General features: G+C 42.5%; 1 protein-coding gene across 1 annotated transcript; it reads left to right on the forward strand.

Annotated features, from left to right (window-relative positions):
• Window positions 1-1,718: 1,718 nt before the first annotated feature.
• On the forward strand, window positions 1,719-24,197 carry LOC129635070 (serine protease 46-like). Its single transcript, XM_055557694.1, has 5 exons — window positions 1,719-1,881; window positions 5,333-5,510; window positions 5,691-5,947; window positions 6,706-6,869; window positions 23,578-24,197. Exons 1-5 carry the CDS (start codon window positions 1,719-1,721, stop codon window positions 23,830-23,832), a joined length of 1,017 nt encoding a protein of 338 aa, XP_055413669.1. The 3' UTR covers window positions 23,833-24,197.
• Window positions 24,198-24,661: the final 464 nt, after the last annotated feature.

A 24,661-nucleotide genomic window follows, 5' to 3' on the forward strand; every position in this document is an offset into this window, starting at 1 on the left:
ATGGTGGCGGTTTAGTCTCTAAGTCACATCTGACTCTTGCAGGCCCATGGACTGTAGCCTGCCAGGCTCCTCTGTCTGTGGAATTATCTTAGCAGGAATACTGGAGTGGGTTGCCATTTCCTTCTCCAGGGGATCTTCCTGACCCAGGGACCAAACTCGTGTCTCCTGCATTGCAGGTGAATTCTTTACTATTGAGCCACTAGGGAATCCCTTGCTACCACATAGTCATTATAATTTTTATCTTTTTTCACCATAAAATAACTTTATTTTTTCTGTTTAAAGCTTTTATCCTGGATTACATCTTTAGAAATTTATCTTGTCATTTCTATTTTTGCTTACATATATTTACTGTATTTCGGCCTATCTTTTACTTTCAACTGCTTCATATTACTTTGTTTTAGGTGTGTCTCAAGTAGCACATGAGTGGATTTTTTTTTCTACCCAGTATAAGAATTTCTGACTTATTGTGTAAGTAGAGGTTTTTCTTTGTATTCACATTGGTGGTCATGAATATGCTTGGTCTTTATTCAGTTATCTTTTATTCTTGGTTGATTATTCCCCACAGAGCATTACTTTCCACAGAGCTGGAAGAGTAGAGGTGGTTTTGCTTCTCTGGGTTTTCTTTCTTCTCTCTTTTCCTTACTCTTTTTTCTCAGAGACAGTCTAATTATAGGACTAATCATTGTCTTCTTCTCTAGGGCTTCCCTCCTAGCTCAGTCAGTAAAGAATCTGCCTGCAATGCAGAAGACATGGGTTCGATTCCTGGATCTGGAAGATTCCCTGAAGAAGGAAATGGCAACCCACTCCAGTATTCTTGCCTGGAGAATCCCATAGACAGAGGAACCTTGTGGGCTACAGTCCATGGGGTCACAAGAGTCGGACACGACTGAGTGACTTTCACTTCACTAATCATTCTTTTGATTTTTGTACCATGTATTCCCTGATGGCTCCATGGTAAAGAACCTGCCTGCCAATACAGGAAACATATGTGGGTTCGATCCCTGGGTCGGGAAGATCCCCTGGAGGAGGGCATGGCAACCCAGTCTAGTGTTTTTGCCCAGAGAATCCCATGGACAGAGGAGCCTGGTGGGTCCCAAAGAGTCGGACACAATTGAAGTGACTTAGCAGTCCCTAAAAATAGTTTGTGCTGCCTGTTTTTGAACTTCATGTGATATGTGTTTGACTTCTTTCAACAATATGTTTTTATGAGATTCACCATGTTGCTGTGTTCTCATTGCTCTTGAGTATCCTGTGCATTCATCCTGCCTTTGATGACAGCTGGTGGGTTTCTAGTTGGGACTGTACTCAACAGTGCCACTGCCAACAGTCGCATGTGGCTTTCCTGCTGCTTACATGCATGATATTTCCAGGGCACACTGTAAGTAACGGACCAGCAGGTTGTGAGTTAGGCACATTTTCTGCTTTACTAAATGATCCCAAAGTTTTTCACAGTGCTGGTCCCAGTCCATCTCCTGTAGCAGTGTAATGATAGCGATCTCATTACTCCATGTTCCTGACAACACTTAACAGCAGGGTGGAGCAGGAGTGAGTCATCCTCCTGTATAGTATGAGGAGATGGGATTCTTGGGGTGGGACTTCAATGGAGTGATGAGGAGGGCAAGATGTCACTCTGCTGATTCATGAAGACCCAGGCTTGCAAACTGCTTCCTCTCAGGAATTCACCTTCCAGGCCCCAGACAGCTCACCTCCCTCCACCCATGAGCTGTTCTCTTAAAAGTGAAGAGAAAAAGTGTGGGGAAAAAGGAAAACTCAAGTTCCAGCTCAATGAGTCTCAGCAGGAACTAGCCATCCCCTTGTTAGAGCCTCAGTTTCCATACCTCCAGAGAAGCCATGAGAAGGGCTTTGAGGCTCTTGAACTGGGTACTGGGGATGCCTCACAGGCCAGGGAGTAGGCGCTGTCACAAGCCAGATACCTTGCACTACCACAGACTGAGTGTTAGGCATACAGGGGCACTGTCAAGGCCAAGGCCAAGCCCAGGAGGTACTGTCATGGGCCAGACACCAGGTGCTGTCGCAGGCCTTGGGCTTGGCAACAGGTGCACCATACCAGAGGGGTGTCTGGCAACAACATCACCTCACAACCCTGGCAGGTCATGACCCAGACCACACTGTCTCCTTAGCTTCCTGATTCTGCCACACTTCCTGCTATATAAACAAACCATGAGTTCTAGAATTCTCACACAGTGGAGATGCCCTGCCCCCAAGTCCCATTATGAGAACCAGTGAGAGCTGTTCACTTGCTTGCTATGGCCTGTGGGCAGGGAGCTCTTCAGGGCCTTGCACCTCCATTTCCTTCTGCCAGGGCTGACAGTCACCTCTATGCTGAAGGTAGGGCTTTGGGAACATGAGAGAGAGGCAGGAGGACTCTGCCTGGGTTCCCATGTCAGCCGTCCTCATGCCTGAAGGGCCTCCATTTGTTCTTGATGGGTACCTCCTCACCAGACTGCATGGTGTGCCAAGCGTGGGGACCCAGACAGTGGCAAGGCAGTTCGTGTGTGCGGGTGACTATGGACATGAGGAAAGAGCCTTATTAAAAGTGGAAGAAAACGAATAATCTATGGAATGGGTGAGCTCATTAGGGAGGCACAGTCTCAGAGCAGCGGGACTTGTGCCGAGGACAGTGTGGTGTGTAGGTGGCTGCTCAGCCACAGAAGGTATCATTCACATGGCATCATTCTCAGCAGTGTGGTGTGTAGGTGGCTGCTCAGCCACAGAAGGTATCATTCACATGGCATCATTCTCAGCAGTGTGGTATGTAGGTGGCTGCTCAGCCATGGAAGGCGTCATTCACATGCTTACGTCTCAGCACCCCATGAGGTGGGCCATTTCACTATGGGAACCTGTGGCCCAGAGAACTAAATGCTTATGGAGCCAGGATTCAACACCAATTTTCAATAGACTCTTTGGGGGTAAAAAGTTTGTACCCCATGTGACAAAGTCTGGGATCCCACCCTAACTGACCACATGTAATATTGTGGTGGCAGCCCTGGTTCAGATTACCTGCCCATTCTGCCCCTTGGCAGAAAATATGCTGGCATGGCATCTGTTGGTCAGGATGTGTCCCCCAACTTAGGGACTTTGTCCTTTTCCCTTAGTGTGACTTGCCTTCCCGGACCAGTTCCTTAAGTGAGGGACTGAATGAATGAGTGCCGTCCTGCTCTCTGCTGTCCTCAGGCGTCTGTGGCGTTTGGGGCTGGTGAGGATAGGCACTGCTCCTCGTTGCTGATGGCTGTGCCTGTGATGATGTGCGGGTGAGGACCTGCGACCTTGTAGGGATGGAGGTCATGAGCCAAGACAGGTGTCTCCATCACCACGTGTGAGGGCAGGTGGTGACATCAGAATACAGCTTGTGAGTGGAGTGCTTGGACTCTGGAACTCCAAGAAGGGGTGGAGGTGATCTGCAGTGGTCTCTTGGAGCCACTAAGTGTCCCCTGTGTGTGGAATAGTATCACTGTGCCTATGAGAAGATTGATCTGCAACATCTCATGCCCCCAAGTTAATCCATCCTGGTTCCCTAAAGATTCAGCTGCTGTACTTGGTGCTGGCATCTGGTGCTGGCATCTCCAAGCTGAATCCTGCAAATCTTTCATAAGCTTTTGGGGGAAGAGATCAGAGTCAGTGTTGTCCTGGACATGAGTTCTGAGGAGTACTATTCTCTGAAACTGAAGAACCCACTACACTTGTGGAGCACAGAAGCAAAGCCCAACCCTTCCTCCTAGCTGTCAGTTCCTTGCCACTCACTGGCCCCAACAGCGGGAATGGGAGGAGAACAGGCTGCATTGAACTAGATATGAGATTTAGATTTTCAAGTGGTGAAGTTCATTCTGTGGGACCCTGGCTCTCCAGGGCCTTAGCCTTGTGAGAAAGGAAAGGGCAAGATGTTGGAAGCCATCTCTTTCCTCCCAAAGTCTCCATTGGGGTAGGCTGTAATCTGAAACAAGGTAGCCATAAACCAACCACAGTATATGAGAAAGGCTGGAAAATATAGCCACCCCACCTGGGGCAGACAGAAAATAGGACAGCAAGCCACTGGCCAGAGACATGGGCAAGAATGGAGCAATGAGAGGGCAAGGTAGACAAAACTCCGTGGAGATGCTGGGGCCTGTGTGGGTGCCTGTGGATCCCTGTAGGGAGCCACTGGTTGAGGGTAAAGGTGACCAGCCTCAGGTGTGGCAAAGAAACCAGCCACCCAGATCTGATAGCAGTACCAAGAGCCCTTGGACATGGTGGAACAAGACCAAACATCAGTGGTTGGGGACTCTGAGGGATTGCTATGAGGCATGGCCCAGCAGATGCTTCTGCTAGTGATGGGTCGCAAGAGATGATTAGCCTGGTCTGTCTGTTGCTGTACCCTCTCCACCGCCACCGTAATTCCCCTCCTGCCCCTTCCCCCCATTCGCAGGCAAGGACAAGCTTTGCTTGCTGCTGCTGAGTCCCTGAAGCTCTGGGTGGCACTGCACGCTGAACTGCTTAAGGAAACACTTGCTGGAACCACGTCTGCTTGAGACAGTGTAAACACATGTCCAAGTTTGCATGTAATGAGGAGGTCTCTGGCTTCCCTGTGACGGCTTCTAGACCAGTCCAAACTTGACAGCAGGTTATACGTTGATAAAACATCTTTTTGTCTTTAATCTCAGTCTCCAACCTTTGCTGTAGAATTTCTCCTTTTCCTGTCCTCAATGATGCTGTTATTAAATACTAGTCCAGGAAGGTCCAGTTCAAAATCTCAGTCTCATAGCCAGTTCAATGCAGCCCTGTCTCCTCCCACTCATGCTGTTGGGGCCAGTGAGAGGCAAGGAGGGAACTGACAGCATCTTTACTCATTTCCTGTTATAGTCACAGAGAGCACACCTCCAGGGCTGGTGGTCCATGGAGCAGGCCCTGGAGTTGTACAATGCGACATGACTGTCTGTTGCTTTCTGGCTACAACTGACTAGCAGCCCTGCTCATTGGGCCCCATCACTTAGTGCTTGACTGACTCTCATCCCTCTGATGATTCTCTTTTCCCCTTCACTCCCCTAACCTTTTGCTTGTGCTAACAAGGGAGAAGGGATGACTCCTGGGCTGTTGGATCCAAACAAGCCCTGGAGAGGTTGTCTGGTCCCCGTTGTTTGGAGACTCTCTTTTTAGCATGGGGCTCCTGCTGCCTCTGGACCTTTGGTTGCTACTTTGGGGGTGGTGAGAAAAGTCCCCCCCCCACATGTGCATGTGGCAGTGGCTGCTTGTGACGGCCAGAAGCCTGAGGGCTGCCCCTTGCTGCCTGAGAGTCTGCATGAGGCTGGCATGGCCCCCTCTCTACCTTTTTCCTAAGGGTCCTGGTCCCGGGCTTGTGGTCAGACTAACATCTCCTGCAAGAATGTGAACGGAAAGCTAGTGGAGGTAGGCAAGTGGCCATGGCAGGTGAGCATCCTATTCCTGGGCATGAGCATCTGCAGTGGCTCCCTCATCCACCGCCAGTGGGTCCTTACAGCTGCACACTGCTTACAGAGGTCAGTCAGGGTGGCCAGCCATCCCCGGGGCTCTGCTTTTTGGCCTGGGAGCCCCCACTGAATCTGGTGATCCGGGAGTAGGGGCCTGGCTGGGTAGCCCTGTGCTCAGCTTGTGTCTTTCTACCTGTTCCATGTTTGACCTCACTGCTGGTGATCTGCCTCCTACCCGTGACCCTGCAGATCCAAGGACCCCTTGTCATACTCCGTGAAGATGGGAGTTCAGAGCCTCTCGGAAAATGGTACCGAACGTCAAGTCGCTCGCATCATGATTCATGAGGATTTCACTAACCTATCCCAGGATCTTGCCCTCCTGAAGCTCAGGGACTCTGTCTTCTGGTCCCCACTCATCCAGCCTGTCTGTCTACCTAACCCCAAACTCAAGCCATCTTTTGGATCCCTGTGCTGGATGATCGGGTGGGGAAAAGTGAATATTCACGGTAAGTGAAAGCAGGCTGAGGTTCCAAGACACCTGCCTCTTCAGAACATAGCTCCACCAAGGGCTCCTCCATCCCATTCCTTTATTTACTCCATCAGCAAACATTTCCTGAGCACCTAAGTGTGCTGCACATTGTCCTGAACTCTGTTGATGGGAGAATATATGCAGCACCCTGGTGTAAAAGACACCCATGATGTCCATGGATCTCAGTTCCCAAAGTTAAGTTAAATCCAATGTCAAACTCTCACCTTGCAGCCTGGAAAGAATTAACTTTGTTACTGGGATTCCCTGTCTGCAGGTGGCACAGGGGCCATGGTCACAGGGGCTACCTAGACATTGGGTAGCCATTTACACACTTGTTGCCTTGAGCACCAAGACTTCCTGTCCCCTGTTGGTGTCACTCTGAGGTCCTAGAGTTGAGGAGCCTTTGTGGGGTCCTGCCTTCCGGGGGTGGCTCCGTCTAGGCTTTAGGATCTTGCCATCTTGGCAGGTAGCAATGGAGCAGTGCTTAGCCATTCATGTTCATGAAACCTGAATCCTTGGCTTCATTCTGTGCCTGGATGTTGTTCTGAGCCCCTCAGGAGACTTTTGCTTGGACTTTTTAATGCGCTTGGGCATTTTCAAAAGTCAGACTGCAGAGTGGGGCCTTTGTGAATCACTATCCTAGGAAATGGCCCTGCCTCCCACATTATGAATCTGGATAGCTCCAAGATGGAGATAAGCTGAAGAGATAGTGAGGCAGGATCTCTCTCTCTCCAGCGAACCCACAGTCCCCCTACAGCCTTCAGGAGGTGGCTGTCAAGATCATAAATAATGATATCTGCAATCAACAGTACAAGTTCCTCTTCTTGACAAACCAGAAGAAGTTACTTGGGAATGACATGATTTGTGCCACCTCACATTTGGGCATGGACACCTGTCAGGTGAGCAGTGTCTAGACCTGGGCAAGAAGGTGACTGTTAGGGGTCATGCATTCTTTCCCACATGGCACTGGGGGATTAAAAATCGCCTTTCCCTGGGCTTCAGTTTTCCCACTCTGTAAAAACAGGGATGAAAATACTTTTTGCTCCTCTTACCAATTATAGTTAATCATGGCAGTACTTGCAGGGAGCTGATAGGTGATAGGCCGTGCGTACTTTCATCTTTAATAGTCATTGCCAAATTGTTTTCCAAAGTGATTGTATTAATCTATATTCTTACAGCAGTGTTTGAAAATTTCATTGCTCTATATCCTTGCCAACTTTTGGTTTTGGTCAGACTAACATGTTTTCCATTCTGAGAATGAGAACTAGAGAAATAGTATCCTATGTGGTTGCATGTACATGTTCTGGTTACTAGTGTACTTGTGCATCCTTTCCTATGTTTATTCACCATTCATGATTCTTTTTCTGTGAGTCACTTGTTCAGATATTTTATACATTTTCTATTGTTTGCTGTTTTATTTTTATTATATTTTGGATACTGATTTTATGTTCATTATATATATTGCAAATGTTTTCTTTTTGAAATCGTTTTATATATCATTTTATATATACTGTCTTTGCTGAACAGCAATTTGGATTTTTTTAAAATGTTTTTTTGAAATATAGTTGATTTACAGTGTTGTGTTAGCAATTTAGTTTTTATTTCAGTAAAACATATATCCATTTCTTCCCCTTTTGGCCTATGCTTATTTAAGAAATCCTTCATTTTCCTGAGGTTATAAAGACATTTTCCTATGTTTTCTTTTTTCTAAAAGTTTGGAAATTTTGGTTTCTACATTTAGGTCTTGAATCATGTGCATTCATTTCGTGAATAGTGAAAGTTAGAGGTCTATTTTTATTTATTTCTGTGTATGGACTACCAGTTTTCCCAGTGTCATTCAGTGAAAAAACCATTTCCTCTACTGGCTGTCACCAATAATCTCATAAGTCAAATTTCTGTATACACAGAGGATAATTTCTTGAGTTGGACATCTTAACTTTTTTTCATCTTTAATACAAGTGTTTCTTTTGGTTTTTTAAAATTGAAGTATAGTTGATTTATTGTGTTAGTTTAAGGTATATAGCATAGCGATTCAGTGTTTTTGCAGATTATATTCCATTATAGGTTATTACATGATAATGAGTATAATTTCTGTCCTGTACAGTATATGCTTATTTCTTATCTATTTTATATATATTGAATAGTAGTTTGTATCTGTTAATCCCATACCCCTAATTTGTTCCTCCCTGCGTCCCTTCTCCCTTTGGTAATCCCAAGACTGTTTTCTGTATCCGTGACTGTGTTTCTGTTTTGTGTATACATTCATTTGTATTCCTTTTTAGATTCCACATGTAAGTGATATCATGTAGTATTTGTCTTTATCTGACTTATTTCACTAAGTGTATTGTTCTCTGGGTTCATCCACATTGCAAGTGGCATTATTTCATTCTTTTTTTATTGACTGAGTTATATTCCATTGTGTGTATGGGGATATCATATCTCCTTAAGCTAGTTGTCTGTTGATGGGCACTTGGGTTTCTTCCATGCTGTTAAAGTGCTGCACTCAATATGCCAGCAAATTTGGAAGACTGAGCAGTGCCCACAGGACTGGAAAAGGTCAGTTTTCATTCCAATGCCAAAGAATGTTCAAACTACCACACAACTGCACTCAGTTCACATGCTAACAAGGTCATGCTCAAAATCCTCCAAGTTAGGCTTTAACAGTATGTGAACTGAGAACTTCCAGATGTACAAGCTGGATTTAGAAAAAGTAGAGGAACCAGAGATCAAATTATCAACATCTGTTGGATCATGGAAAAAGCAAGAGAATTCCAGAAAAACATCTACTTCTGCTTCATTGACTACACTAAAGCCTTTGTGTGGATCACAACAAATTAGGGAATTCTTAAAGAGATAGGAATACCAGACAAACTTACCTGCTTCCTGAGAAACCTGTATGCAGGTCAAGAAGCAGTAGTTAGAACTGAACATGGAACAATAGACTGGTTCAAAATTGGGAAAGGAGTGTGTCAAAGCTGTATATTGTCACCCTGTTTATTTAACTTATATGCAGAGTACATCACGTGAAATGCCGGGCTGGATGAAGCATAAGCTGGAATCAACATTGCCAGGAGAAATATCAATAACCTCAGGTATGCAGATGACATCACCCTTATGGCAGAAAGCAGAAGAGGAACTAAAGAGCCTTTTGATGAAGGTGAAGGAGGAGAGTGAAAGTGAAAGTCGCTCACTTAAGTCTGACTCTTTGCGACTCTGTGAACTATACAGTCCATGGAATTTTCTAGGCCAGAATACTGGAGTAGGTAGCCTTTCCTTTCTCCAGGGGATCTTCCCAACCCAGTGACGGAACCCAGGTCTCCTGCCTTGCAGTCAGATTCTTTACCAGCTGAGCCACAAGGGATGCCTAAGAATACTGTAGTGGGTGGCCTATCCCTTCTCTAGTGGATCTTCCTGACCCAGGAATCCAACCAGGGTCTCCTGCATTGAGGTTGGATTCTTTTTTTTTTTTTAATATAAATTTATCCAACTGAGTTATCAGGGAAGCCTGGAGAGTGAAAAAGCTGGCTTAAAACTCAACATTCAAAAAACTAAGATCATGGCATCTGGTCACATCACTTCATGGCTAATAGACGGGGAAACAGTGGAAACAGTGTCAGACTTTATTTTCTTGGGCTCCAAAATCACTGCAGATGGTGATTGCAGCCGTGAAATTAAAAGAGTCTTGCTCCTTGGAAGAGATGCTATGAGAAACCTAGACAGCATATTAAAAATCAGAGACATTACTTTGCTGACAAAGGTCCCCCTAGTCAAAGCTATGGTTTTTCCAGTAGTTATGTAAGGATGTGAAAGTTGGATCATAAAGAAGGCTGAGCACCAAGGAATTGATGCTTTCAAACTGTGGTGTTGGATAAGACTCTTGAGAGTCCCGTGGACTGCAAGGAGATCAAACCAGTCAATCCTAAAAAATATCAACCCTGAATATTCATTGGAAGCACTGATGCTGAAACTGAAATTCCAATACTTGGGCCACCTGATGTAAAGAGTCAATTCATTGGAAAAGACCCTGATGCTGGGAAAGATAGAAGGCAGGAAAAGGGGATGACAGAGGATGAGATGATTGGATGGCATCACCAACTCAATGGACATGAGTTTGAGTAAACTCTGGGAGATAGTGAAGGACAGGCAAGCCTGGCATGCTGCAGTCCATGGGATCTCAAAGAATCAGATACAACTGAGCAACTGAACAACAACAAATTAAATCTGTAGATTGAGTAGTATGGCCATTTTAATAATATTAATTTTGAAATCCAAGAGCACAGATTATCTTTGCATTTCTTTCAGTCATCTTCAGCTTACTTCATCAGTGTTTTATGGTCCTCAGTGTATAGGTCTTTCACCTCCTTGGTTAAGATTATTCCTAGGGTTTTTGTTTTTTTTTTACAAGATTTTGAACAGGATGTTTTTTTTACTTTCTCTTTCAGATATTTCACTAGGGTACAAAAATACAATAACTTTCTGTATATTAATCTTGAATCCTGAAAACTTACTGAATTCATTTATTCTAATAGTTTTGGATGGAAACTTTAGGGTTCTCAATATAGAGTATCATGTCATCTGCAAATGTGACAATTTTATCTCTCCCCTTTCAATTTGCGTATATTGTATTTCTTTTTCTTGTCTGATTTCTATGGATAGGGCTTCCAGTACTATATTAAATAACAGTGACCAAAAAAAAAAAAAAAAAACAGTGACAAGAATGGCCATCCTTGTCTTCTTCCTGAATTCAGGAGGAAGGCTTTCAGCTTTTCACCATTGAATATTATGTTGGCCCTGATTTTGTCATAAATGACCTTTATCATGTTGAGATATGTTTCTTCTATACCCACTTTGATGAGAGTTTTTATTATGAATGGATATTGAATTTTATCAATGTATTTCTTGGCATCTACTGAGATGATCATGTGGGTTTTCTTTCATTTTGTTAGTGTGGTGTATCACATTGATTTGTGTATGTTAAACCATCCTTATGACCCTGGAGTAAACCCAATTTGATCATGGTGTATGATCTTTTTAATGTATTGTTGTATTCAGTTTGCTAATATTTTTTGAGGATTTGTGCATCTGTATTCATAAAAGATGTTGGCCTGTAATTTTCTTTTCTGATCTTTGTCTAGTTTTGATATTAGGGTAATGGTGGCCTCATAGAATGAATTTGGGAGTATCCCCTCCTCTTTAGTTTTTTGGAATAGTTGGAGAAGGATAGGGATAACTTTTTTTTTTTTTCCTGTGTTTGATAGAATTCCTCAGTGAAGCTGTTCAGACCTGAACCTCCAGGGAAGTCCCTAAAAATAAACTGATTCTTTTTTTTTTGCCTCATGTGGGATCTTAGTTCCAGGACCAGGGATTGAACCCATGCCCCCTCAGTGGAAGCACAGAGTCTTAACCACAACAGATCTGAACTTTTGTTTGCAGGCCATGTTTTTGTTTGTTTGTTTTACAGAATCTGTTTCACTTATAATGATTATGATTAGTCTATTCAAATTGTCTGTTTCTTTTTGACTCAGTCTTGGCAAGCTATAGGTTTCTAGAAATTTGTCCAATTTTGTCCATTTCTTCTGTATTGTCCAATTTGTTGACATTTAAGTGTTTATAGTATTTTATTATGATTTTTGTACATCTATGATATTTATTGTTATTTCTTTTCTTTCTTTCTTATTTTGTTTATTTGGGTCCTCTTTTCTTTTTGACGAGACTGGCTAAAGGTTTATCAATTTTGTTAATCTTTTCAAAAGAATCAGCCCTTGGTTTCATCCTTCTTTTCTATTTTTTTAAATCTCTGTTTTAATTATTTCATCTCTGGTCTTTATGATTTCCTTCCTTCTGCCAACTTTGGACTTTCTTTGTTCTTCTTTTTCTAATTCTTTTAGGTGGTAGGTTAGGTTGTTTATTTGAAATTTTTCTCTTTTTCCCTTGAGGAAGGCCTGTGTCACTATAAACTTCTCTCAGAATGTTTTTGTCTTTGATATCATCATTGACTCATTGATTTTTAGTAGCATGTTGTTTAGTCTCCATATATTTGTTTTCCAGTTTTTCTGTAGTTGATTTCTAGTTTTATATTGTTGTGGTCGGAAAAATGCTTGATATAATTTCTATCCTATTAAATTTGTTGAGGCTGGTTTTGTGACCTAGTGAGTGAGATAACCTGGAGAACAGTCCATGCTCACTTGAAAAGAGTGTGTATTCTATTTTTTTTTTTTAATGTGGTGTCCTGTAGATATCAAGTACAACTGACCTTTGGTGTCACTTAGGAACCCTGTTGCCTTACTGATTTTCTTTCTGAATGATCTGTCCATTGAGATCAGTAGGGTATTAAAGTCTTCTATTGTTACTGCATTATTGTCAGTTTCTCCCTTTATGTCTGTTAGTATTTGCTTTGTATTTAATTGCTCCTGTATTAAGTGTGTGTGTTAACAAGTGTAATATCCTCTTCTTGTATTGACCCCTTTATCATTATATAATGTGCTTCTTTGTCTTTTATTATAGCCTTTGTTTTAGAGTCTGTTTTGTCTCATTTGAGTATTGCTACCCCCACCTTCGGAGAAGGCAATGGCACCCCACTCCAGTACTCTTGCCTGGAAAATCCCATGGATGGAGGAGCCTGGTAGGCTGTAGTCCATGCGGTCGCTAAGAGTCAGACACGACTGAGTGACTTCACTTTCACTTTTCACTTTCCTGCATTGGAGAAGGAAATGGCCACCCACTCCAGTGTTCTTGCCTGGAGAATCCCAGGGACGGGGGAGCCTGGTGGGCTGCCGTCTATGGGATCACACAGAGTCGGACACGACTGAAGTGACTTAGCAGTAGCAGTACCCCCACCTTCCTGTCATTTCCATTTGCATGAATTCCATTTTCTGTCCCCTTGCTTTCAGTCTGCATATGTCTTTTGCCCTGAACTGAGTCTCTTGTAAGCAGCATAATGAAGGGTCTCATTTGTTTTTTTGGTATCCAGTAAGTCACTCTATGTCTTTTGATCAGAGGATTTAGTCCATTGACATTTAAGTTTTTATTGGCAGATATGTACTTATTGCTATTTTATTCCTTGATTTCCAGTGTGTTTGTAGTTCTTACTTGTTCCTTTCTTCTTCCTTTTGCGTTTCCAATGTGGCTTGATAATTTTCTTTAATAGTATGCTTGAGGTCTTTTCTATTTGGTTTTTGTGTATACACAACCTACAATAAGTATGCTTTTGATTTGTGGTTACCATGGAATTTATATATGTTGATCCATAATTATATCTAGTTGCTTTAAAAAGAAGTCATTCAAGTTCAAATACATTCTAAAAGATCTACTTATTTACTCCCCTTCTCCGGATTTTGTGTTTTTGATGTCATATTTTACATCTTCATGCTTGCCCCTTTACTGTTTATTGTAGTGATAGCTTACAGTGAACGGTGTCAGATTCATGATCTCTGAAGAAGATTTACCTTCAGGACCAGGGACCAGCCATGATCACTCAAGAGCTTTTGCATAGCAGAGTATTATTAAAGTGAAAAAGGGACAGAGAAATCTTCTGACATAGACATCAGAAGGGGAATAGAAAGTGCCCCCATTCCTATTCTTAGCAAGGGAATTATATATATTTTTAATTGGTTATTGCAATAAATTAAATAATGTCCCAAGGTTGTAAAGATCTTACTAGACCCACTCCCATAATATACATTTTAAGATAACAGGATTAGTCAGAAGATTTTCAGGAAGGAGAAACATGTCCTCAAGCAGGATACATTATTGTTATATAATCCTTACTAAGGAATGTAGAAAAAAAATTTGTCCTTTCCTTCTCCTTGAGAGCCCCAGACCCCTTTCTCCTCCTTGGGGACCCTGGACTTTTTAATCAACCTGCCTAGGAATTGATTGTCTCAGCAGTTATAGTTGCTTTTACAGTTTTTGTTTGTTTTTTATTCTATGTTTTGAATTATTTAAGTGATCATCAATGCTTACTATATAGTTTGCCTTTCCTATTGGGATTTTCCTTTCCCTATAGATTGTTTCTTTTTCATTTAGAGAAGATGCTCAACATTTCTTTCAGAATGGTTTAGTGTAACTGAATTCTTTTAGTGTTGCTTGTCTGAGAAATTTTTTCTCTCTACTTCTGTTCTAAATTATAATATTGTTGGGTAGAGTATCCTAGGTTTCAGGTCTTCCCCTTTTCATGAATTTGAGTATATTATGCCACTCCCTTCTGGTCTGCAAAGCTTTTGCAGAGAAATCAGCTGATAGCTTTAAGGGGGTTCCCTTGTACATGACTCTGTTTTTCTCTTGCTGCCTTTAGAATTCTCTCTTTAACTTTTGCCATTAAAAATATTTATTTATTTATGGCTGTGTTGGTTATTTGTTGCTGCAAGGACTTTCTCTAGTTGCAGCAAGTGGGGGCTAGTAGTTGTGATGCAAAGGCTTCTCATTGTGATGACTTCTCTTCTTGCAGAGCACGGGCTCTAGGGTGGGTAGGCTTCAGTAGTTGTGGTGGACAAGCTTAGTTGCTCCACTACATGTGGAACCTTCCCAGACTAGGGATCCAACCCATGTCCCCTGTGTTGCAAGGTGGATTTTTAACCACTGGACCACCAGGGAAGCCCTGATTTTTGCCATTTTAGCTATAATATGTATTGGTGTGGGAATGTTTTGATTCATTTTGTTTGGGACCCTCTGTGCTTTCTGTACCTGGATATGTTTCCTCCGTTAGGCTTAGGAAGTTTTTAGCCATAATTTCTTCAAATACATTTTCTTTTTGTAAAAATTATTTATTTGACTGTGCTGGATCTTTGTTAATGCATGGGCTTTCACTAGTTGCGGCGAGTGGGGGCCATTCTTCATTGTGGTATTCGGGCTTCTTATTGTGGTGGCTTCTCTTTTTGCAGACCAGGGGCTGTAGGCACACAGGCTTTAGTGGTTGTGGGGCATGGGTTCAGTAGTTATGGCTCATGGGCTCAGGTGTTCCATGCATGTGGGATCTTCCTGGACCAGGGATTGAACTCATGTCCTCTGCATTGGCAGGTGGAATCCCAATCAGTGGACCACCAGGGAAGTTCCTTCAAATACATTTTGAATCCCCTTCTCTCTCTTCTCCTTCTGGAATCCCTATTATGCATACATTGGCACCTTTATATTATACCCACAGATCTCATATTATGCTTTATTTATTTATTTTTTTGTTTTTCATTTGTCTCTCTGCTGTTCAGATTTGGTGATTTCCATTATTCTATCTTCCAGATCTCTTATGTATTCTTCTTTTTTATTTTGTTGGCTATTCATTGCCTCTAGAGTGCCTTTTATCTCAGAAATTGATTTATCTATTTTTGATTGGGCCTTCTTTGTAGTTCTGCTTTCTTGTTAAAATCATCTATGTTTATACTAATAATTCTTTCTTAATTCACTTAGCATTTTTATTACCAACTTAAAAAACATTTATTTATTTGGCTGCACCAGATCTTAGTCGTGGCACAGGGAATTGTCAATCTTCATCTCAACATGTGGTATCTTTAGTTGGGGCATGAGAACTCTTACTTGCAGCACGTGGGGTCTAGTTCCTTGATCAGGAATTGAACCCAGGCCCCCTGCATTGGCCACGCAGAGTCTTAGCCACTGGGCCACCATGGAAGTCCCTATTACCAACTTTTTGAACTCAGTGTCTGGTAGACTGATAATCTGTTTCATTATTTGTTCAGGGGTTTTCTTTTGTTCTTTCAGCTGGGAGTAAGTTTCTTTCAATTTTACTTAACTTTGTCTATGAATTTAGGTGAAACACAGGTGTCTGCTGTTGTCCTGAAGGGGTGATGTTTTTATGTGGAAGTGTCCCTTCGTAGACTGTGTGTGCTCAGTGTCTTTGGTGTGAGGGCTGGATTTGATGTAGATGCCAGCCAAGCCTTTCCTCATGGTGTGCTGGCCACTATCACCTTGATGGAAGGTGTGGCTGCTGTTAGAGGAGCTAGAGACTGTGCAGGGTATGAGCTGGGACTTCCTCTCTGCTCCCTCTGTGTGGCCACCCCCTCAAGAGTGGAGTTTGCTCCCACGTTGCTAGGAAACCCTGAGGTCAAGTTCAAGCTAATTCTGTTCCTTTTAAGTATGTGTTTTTCTTCTCCCTACAGTGGGGCTTTTGCCCCAGAGGAGGGGAGTGCAGGAGTAAATGGGGCTTGTGTGCTCACACAGGGCTGTTGGCTGCCAGTGTAGGCTTCTGGGGCTCTGCTCGCACATAGCCCAAGACTGAGTCTTTTCCCCGGCTTGGTTGTCCCACTTCTGGTGCTGTGTCGTGGTGTGGAATGGGAGTGGGGATGGTGGTGTTGGTTGCCAGGGTTCAAGTGGCTGTACTGCCACCAGAGGCCCAGGCTGTCTCTGTGGTGCTGTTTGAGTAAGTGCCAACCATGGCCACTGTCCCCACATTTGGACCCCACCCCACACCCCTGTGCTGCCTCTGCCTTGCTAGACTGAGTCTTTTCTCAGGACCCGGCTGCCCTCCATTCTGTGCTAAGCTGAGGCATCACGTGAGTGGGGTTTAAGTTTAAGGCAGTAAGGCAGCAGTCATTAGGCAGACGTCTCTCTACCTTGCCATTAAGCTAACACTGGCACGTTCCTCGTGTGTGGCATCTAGGTTTCTCCTGCCTATCTGTCCCAGTGGTTCTCCCAGCAGCCAAGGGGGCTTGTCTCCTCCATGCAGGACCCCAGAACTGGGATGGCCAGTCTATGGCTCACTCCTCAAGGTGAGGTTTTACTGTGCAGTCTTTCTTCTCCTCTTAGACCCCTTCCAGGGGCACGGGTCCTGACCTGATGCTTTTTTTCCTGTCAGACTTGGTTACATGGGGATCCTTCTTGCAGCCTTGGTTGTCCAGGAGTTCTGTCAGTTCCAGATTTACCTTTTTTAGATTCTTTTCCCATATGGACCATTACAGAGTCTTGAGTAGAGTTCTCTGTGCTATACAGTGGGTCCTCATTAGTTATCTACTGAGAAGTTTGACTGTAAATCAAGTCTAGCTTTGTGCTTATTGTATGGATGTGTATATTCTGATTTCTAAACTGAGACATTTATATGACAGTGTAATCACAGTGATTATGATTACAATAATCACAGTGAGCAAAACATTCTGATTCTGCCCAGTTTTTACCCAGGATCAAGGAAATACATTTTAAAGGGACAAAAGAGGTTCAAATGAAGATGCTTATTGTGTTCAGTGTACCATTTACACTTTTCCCTGTCCTTTGCCCATGTTTTTCTATTAAACTACTTTTCTTTTTATTGATTTGTAAGAACTGTAGCTATTATATGCTGTGGTAATTACTGGTAAGGAACATCATGTCTTTTTCAACTTAATTTTAGTGGCTTATAAAATATGTGTATATATACATACATACTAATGGATAGAGAAAATAAAACAAATATGGTTAAACATTAAATCAGTGGGTCTGAGTAAAAATATTATACTCATAACTTTTTGGTAAGTCTTTTTTTATTAATTCCTTTTATTGCTGGTTCCCCTGGGTCTTAGTTGCTGTGCTCGGGCCTGCTCTGGTTGCAGCGAGCAGGAGCTGCTCTTTGTCGCATTGGTGCGCCTGTTTCTTGCTGCGGTGGCTCCTCTTCTGCAGCACAGGCTCTAGGCTCGGGCTTTAGTGGTTGTGGTGCCCGGGCTTAGTTGCCCTGGGCATGTGGAATCTTCCTAGACCAGGGATCAAACTCATGTCCCCGGCACTGGCAGGCGGATTCCTATCTACTGCACCACCAGGGAAGTCCTGTAAGTCTTGAATTACTTCAAAATCAAAAGTTTGGCACTGGGACGACCCAGAGGGATGGAATGGGGAGGGAGGAGGGAGGAGGGTTCAGGATGGGGAACACATGTATACCTGTGGCGGATTCATTTTGATATTTGGCAAAACTAATACAGTTATGTAAAGTTTAAAAAAAAAAAAAGTTTGGGTTTTTTTTTAAACTTTGGAAACAGGAAGTTTTAACCCTTTGTGAAATGCTTTACAATTTCACCCTACTTGTTTACGATTTACCTTCTTTGGGTATGGATTTGTTCTCATAGAGTTAATTAAAATTTCCTTATGTTCACATTTATCATTATTTCCCTTAGTGATTGTAGTTTTCGTGCTGTGCTTAGAAATCTTTCCCACCCTAAGATTTTTAAACTTCTTTACTCATATATGTGCTTAATTATTTTCTTTAAATATTTTAATTTTGATTCATCTGGAAGGGTGAGAGAAGAAACCAGTTAGGTCAACAATTTTTATTGAATACTTTTTTGGGGCAATGAATTAGAAATGCCCTCTTTATTGTGTTATACATTTCCATCTTATTTTGTGTATTTCTGCCCTTTGCAGTCTCATTCCTATGCCACCACCACTGTTTTAAAATTATTATAGCTCTACAATTCCTTTTTGTGTGTGGTAAGGCAAGTCCTCCTTTATTACTTTTATTTTAAAGAATTTACCTGGCTGTCCTCCCATGTTCATTCAAATTGAACAATCTTTATCTCAAGGTATTTTCTAATTTCTTCTTTGATTTAATTAGTGACTCACTGGTGTTTTAGTAGCATGTTGTATAGTCTCCATATGTTCTTTTTTCCCCATTTTCTCTTGAACAGTCTTAGTACAATAGAAAAGGAAAATCATGGTGATTTTGGTGGAAATTAATAGATTGATTTAGGGAAAAATAGACCCTATTTTGGTTTATTTCTTTGTGTCCCTAGAGCAACAGTTTATATAGCTTTGTCTATACAGTTATTGCATGCCCCCCTTCTTAAGTTTATTCCTAGGTGTTTTATATCACATCTCTATTGTGAGCAGTATTTTTTTTCAGTGTATTTTCTGTTTGTATTATATCAATATATTGATTTTTGTGTGTATTTACTTTGTAATAAGCAAGCTTCCTAGGTATAGTGGATTCTCTTTAATTTTGTAGGCCCAGAGACATATGATCTGCAAACAGTGATAAATTTGTCTCCTACTTTTCAATATTATGCCTATTTCTTTTTCTATTTTTTTGCAATGTCAAAAATCATATCCCAGAACAATCCCTCTGTCTTCCATGAGACACTGTGCTATCTTGTTTTAGTTATATGTCTTATAAACAATATAAGGCTCAGTGCCTTATACTTTCCAACACATTTGGGAGGCTTTCCTTTAACCCATTTACCAAGAAGAATGTTTCTTTTTATGCCCCTCACTTTATATACTGGTTTGATTTTTTTTCCACTCCACTTTTTCCCTGTAGTGGTTTAGAAGTTGTTGTATCTCAGGGTCATTCTCCTGTTGGTCACCTGATAGTTTCCACACATGTATTTAAATTTAACACCCAGGGTTAATCAGTGTCTACAGCTTCCTCAGAAGAACAAGAACCTTCCTTCCTTTTGACTTGCCCTACTTCCATCCACCAGACTCATTTTGTTGAAAACATCTAGGAGTTCAGCTCACTGAACCCTTTTATTATATTCCAAGAGTTTTTGTTGACTCTCTTGGGCTTTCCAGGTCTATGCCCATATGAGCTATGATTAGTGATGATTTTGCCTCTTTTGTTTTCATGATTTTTACTTTTTCCATTATTCTGGGTACTGTCCCTGAAAGCAGCCTGGAATTGTGGCTCTGCTTTCTGGTTGCTGACCTTCTTGGACATGCTCCCCACACTTCATGATGAAGCATCTTGCTAACATGGCATATCATCTGTGGAGGAGAGAGTGACTGCTTTCTGTTTCACTGTGGCATTTTATTTCAGGAACGAACGCTAAACTTCATAAAACGTGTTTTCTGCAGCTATCAAGATGACTGTATACTCTTCAGCATGCTAAGTTGGTTCTGTGAACAGATTCCTCATGTCCATTTACCCTGCCTGCTAGGATCAGCTCTCCCTGGTCATAGTTGCCTTGGTTTCATTCATCTGCTGTATTCAGATTTATAATGTCCCTTTTTAGGATATGTTTAATTTCTTTCTTCATCCAACAGGCCACCCTGTACTGGGCCTTGGACCAGACACAGGATGGTGGCGGTGCGCAGCCCAGGAAAGGTGCGGCCAGGGAGCAGCAGTCCCGAGAGACGCCACACACGCAGTCTTTGCGTTGTGTTGGGTTTTCCTCCAGTGAGACTGGGCTGCATTTAAGGTGTGTTGAGAAAGGCACTCTCCTTGTCAAATTATAGAGTCACAACTATGGTTCACTTGAAAGTACAATCTATGTTCTAGAACATTTGAAATGACATAAATTATCTGCTCCTTGAACGCTAGAAAGAAGTTGCCTGTAAAACGACATAGACCTGTTCTCATTTGAAGGGGTAGTTCTTGAGCAGTATTTTATGTTATTTTGTCCATGGTTATTGGCTTATGATTTGTATTTTCTTAGGAATTATTCATTTCATCTAGAATTTAAATCCATAAAGAGAAAGGTATAAACAGTCTTCAGATCCTAGAAAGCGTATTTTCCCTGGATCTGACTTTAATCTCTTCTACTTACACCACAAAATATTTGCATTTTCCTCCTCTTTCAGTTTTCCTTGGTAGACCTTAAAAGGTATTTATCTATTTTGTTGTTTTTTAAGAAAAAGTGATTGATTTTATTTCTCAAGTCTATGATTTTTTTGCTTTCTAATGCATGACATCTCCTTTTTGCCTTTATTAATTCCATTTTAAGTGTCTTCAGCTGAATGTGCAGTGATAAATAATTGATAATAATTTATTTTCATTCCCTCTTGTTTGATGTTAAAAGTATTTAGACTAAGACTATTCTGTGTGCAATTTTGGCCCACATCCCGTGGGCTTTGCAATATATGGTATTCGTATTTTTTTGCATTCCAATTGTAGATTTTAATTCTGTTTTTATTTTAGCATTTTTGAAAGTTAATTTTTTTTCCTCTGATGGGGGTGTTTCACATTTTTTTTTATTGGGTTCTGGCTTTATTTCACTGTGGTAAGAGAATGTCCGCATAGGATCTTTCTTTTGCCCTCCAATTTTCTCTCTCTTTTTCTCTGACTTTTCTTTAACTCTGGATTCCCAGAGTCCAGTCAACCATCTCTCTCAGGTAAGGGTCCTCACACTATCATTACTAGCTTAATTATCACTGGCTTGATTTTCCCCTTCATCTTCCATTTTCTCTCCCCACATAAAGCCCCTACTGAAATGTGTTTAGTAATGCCTTTAAAGATGTTTGTATCTTTGAAAAATGTGTAGCATGATATATGGGTATTTTAATTTACATAACTGATGTTGTTCTACATTCCCCTCCTGTATTTGTTTGTTGAGGAATCTCAGTTTGTTAGAGAATCCACATTAGTTTTATGCTTTTGAGTCATTTCCCCCATTGCCCTATGTCACATCTTTCTGTCTTCTCCATTTTGGGAGGAGCCCATAATTTTCAGTTACTTTCAGTTAGTAAATGCTTTGTCCTATTATAAGCCTCAATTTAAAAATCAGTTTGATTTAAACTTCACCAAGCCTGCTCTACCTCCCTGGAATTTTGTTATGGTAGGGTCCAAATTAATTTTTCTCTGTCAGTTTCCCTACCACCTACAACAGAGACCTCCTTTTCCACAGTCATGAGACTTTCTGGAGCATGTGCCAAGTTTCCTCACTTGCAGGCATGTGGTGGGCTCTCCATTGCCCCAGTGGTCTATTTCTCTATTTCTATGCTAGTGCCATAGTTTGTGTAATTATAGCTTTGAAATATATCTAACTCTGGTTAGATATATCTCCAGTCCCCAGCCTCTCCAGTTTGCTCTTTTTTTCTCAAACTTGTCATAGAATTCATGGCCTTTATCCTTTAATATTAGTTCTAGAATCAGATTGTCAAGGTCCTGAAAAAATCCTGGTAGCATTTTACTTGGAATTGCTTGAATGTTAGAGATCAGTGCCAGAACTGACATTGTCACAATATTTTGACTGTTTTACTCTCTAATGAACAGAGATAAAAGATATTTATAAATGTGTTTGGAGAACAAAGAATAACACAGTCAATACCCATACCTTCACCACCAAGCCTACAAAATAGTGCATCACCAGAAACTTTAAGGCTCTCATGTGATGATTTCTGAACATCAAACTGTGAAGGCTCTGATGCTGCTTTTGGTTTTTTCTGCTGGCTGGCATTTGCTCTTGGTGCCTCAACTTCCCTATGTGCACAGTGATGTTTTAAGAGTGATGACATGCTCTTTAGAGTGTTCTTCGTGGGAGTTCGCTGAAGCATGGCTTGAAAAGTGAGGTCCTTCAGACAGAATCTATATTGCTTCTGCCAGGTACCAGGGCATAAAACCAACCAAGAACCGCTTTAAACGATGTTCTTGGCTCAATTTTTTTTAATCACCCAGACAGTGTGAATTTGAATTACAAGTTCACATGAGGGCAGGTGTTCCCAGTTTATCCTCACGCAGAAAGTGTGGTCCTTTTTGGCAGGAATAACTTTTTGCAGGAGGTTTCCTCTTGAGCTCCCCATCTTGAGCAGGCTCTGGGTTTTGCATTTTGTCTTTTGCACCCATGAATAAGGCTGTGAAAACCAAAGCTCAGTTTCACTGGGTTTGGCCCATGGCCTTGGGGCAAAAAGTCATCTTCTGGGCTTTGCTGTCAGCTCTCTGGGTTTCAGCCCTCCCTTGGGTTTTGCAATCTGAGGAGTCTATTTTCTTGCCAGCTCACCCATGCATTTAAAATGATAATTAAAAAAAACTCACATGTTTTCTTCATTAAGGTGGGATAGGGGATCTAGCCTTCCATGCTGCAGGAAGCCAGATGCTGAGAACTGACAGTTTTACATTGTTTTAAATTGCCTCACCTAAGAACAATAGTATATCTGTACATTAGTGTAGGTCTTCCTTTATCTTATTAAGTATGATTTTGTTATTTGTCCTTACATATCTTATGCACTCTTCATTAGATTATATCTTATAAATCTTGGTTTGCTGCTGCTGCTAAGTCGCTTCAGTTGTGTCCGACTCTGTGCGACCCCATAGATGGTAGCCCACCAGGCTCTCCCGTCCCTGGGATTCTCCAGGCAAGAATTCTGGAGTGGGTTGCCATTTCCTTCTCACAATCTTGGTTTACATTACATTAAAATATATATGTATACATATAGGGAGGGAGGGAGATCATGGGCTATTTTTCTGATTTATAAAACTTTTCAACAATATTAAAAAGTATAGGATAGTTTAAAAAATCATAAACCCATCAGCAGCAGAAATAAAAGCTGTTACCTTTTGATGTTTGCTGTTGTAAACATGATTCTTACATTTGCCTCTGCTTTGCATGAAAAGAGGGAACAGATTTATTTGCATTTCAAATAGTTCATTATGCCAGCCAGATGGTAGGAAAGGAGAAAGTCAAGGGTAACACCTTGGAGGCCCACCACAATTTAGAGAGAGGGCAGAGGAGGGGACCAGGGAGTTATGGTCAGAGGGTTAGCAGGGGAGTGAAGAAAGAGGCCAGTGTGATCCTGAGCTCAGGCCCCAGAACAGCGCTTCCATGTCACAGGGCAGGCTCCTAGCTATGCCTCACTGTCAGGGACAGCACGGGCCTAATACAGCTCATGTTAAGGACATGGCCTGGGAAGTTGCAACTTTATTTGTCCAGGACCTGCAAGGAGGCCCTCCTGCTGCCTCTCTTATGCCACCCTTGCTCCCCTCCACAGAGTAACTCTGGCAATTCCCTGGTCTGCCAAATGGACAACACTTGGATTCAGATGGGGGTGGTGACCTGGAGCTTTAGCTGCAACCGGCGCCACTTCCCGGGTGTCTACACCAGCACCTCCTACTTCACTGACTGGATGAGGAAGCAGATTGGTGATGTGAAGTTCGTCAGCAGGGCCGGGCCTGCCTGCCTTAGCCCAGTCCTCCTCACTAGCTCCATCCTGCTGATCTCCTTGGGCTGCCAGTGGCTCCCGTGAATGATGTTTCCTGGGCATCCCTCCCCGATGCAGCTGCTTCCTCTCCTCTGTCTGTCCTGAGGAGAAGTGGAGACTGGAGGAACACAGGACATCAGGGCAAGTCCATGGGGGAGGGTTCCAGAGCCACTGTTTTTTCAATTGTTCAATGAAGATGCTCTTGAACTTTGTGTCATCGAAGTCATCATCTTTTTTCTAGACTCTGGCCAGAGCCTCCCCACCCCCAAGAGGCCTGGCTGTCTTCTCAAGGGGAGCCTCCCTGATAGCCTTCCTTGTACTTGTACTCATCCTGTTCCCCTCTCTGGGCTGCAGTTGCCTCTTCTACCAATATGAAGCTGGGCTCTGTGTTCCCCACTCCCTGCTTAGTAATCCCAGCACTCCAGCAGTCCCCAGGTCCCCATGGCCATGCCCCGGGTCTCTGACCACAGTTTCCCCTCATTTCCTTACCATGAGGGTTGTCTTCTTCCCAGGAAACTCAAAATGACCAGACCTGCACTTGTGGGTTCAGCTCCAGAACTTGTGGGCCTCTCTCAAGCCCTCATATCACCCTAAGAGTCTACAGAGCTTGACCATTTCCTCCTCCCTCCCCGGCAGGAATGAGTGATGATGGGGGGCAGGGAGGGGCAAGGCAGAGTGCTGGCTTAGGTGACTGTGGGGGGTGACTGCACCCTAAACTCCGCAGCTGCCTTAGTGACATCTGTCATACTCTGAAGAGAAAGAACAGGCCCCAGCTAGCCAGACTGAGAGGGCAGAGCCCTACTACCTCTGTGGGAGGTAGCATGGGAGCCCATCAGGCCTGGTGGGCCTCAGGTTCACAGTGGCCCCTATCTTT

This window comes from Bubalus kerabau, chromosome 20 (assembly GCF_029407905.1).
Source record: "Bubalus kerabau isolate K-KA32 ecotype Philippines breed swamp buffalo chromosome 20, PCC_UOA_SB_1v2, whole genome shotgun sequence".
NCBI lineage: Eukaryota > Metazoa > Chordata > Mammalia > Artiodactyla > Bovidae > Bubalus > Bubalus kerabau.

Excerpts from the sequence above, each read along its gene's own strand:
- LOC129635070 (XM_055557694.1), top strand. The coding sequence starts at position 1,719 with ATGAGCTGTTCTCTTAAAAGTGAAGAGAAAAAGTGTGGGGAAAAAGGA. Across the intron at positions 5,511-5,690 it reads GCTGCACACTGCTTACAGAG|ATCCAAGGACCCCTTGTCAT; the intron begins GTCAGTCAGGGT and ends GTGACCCTGCAG. Across the intron at positions 6,870-23,577 it reads TGGGCATGGACACCTGTCAG|AGTAACTCTGGCAATTCCCT; the intron begins GTGAGCAGTGTC and ends TCCCCTCCACAG.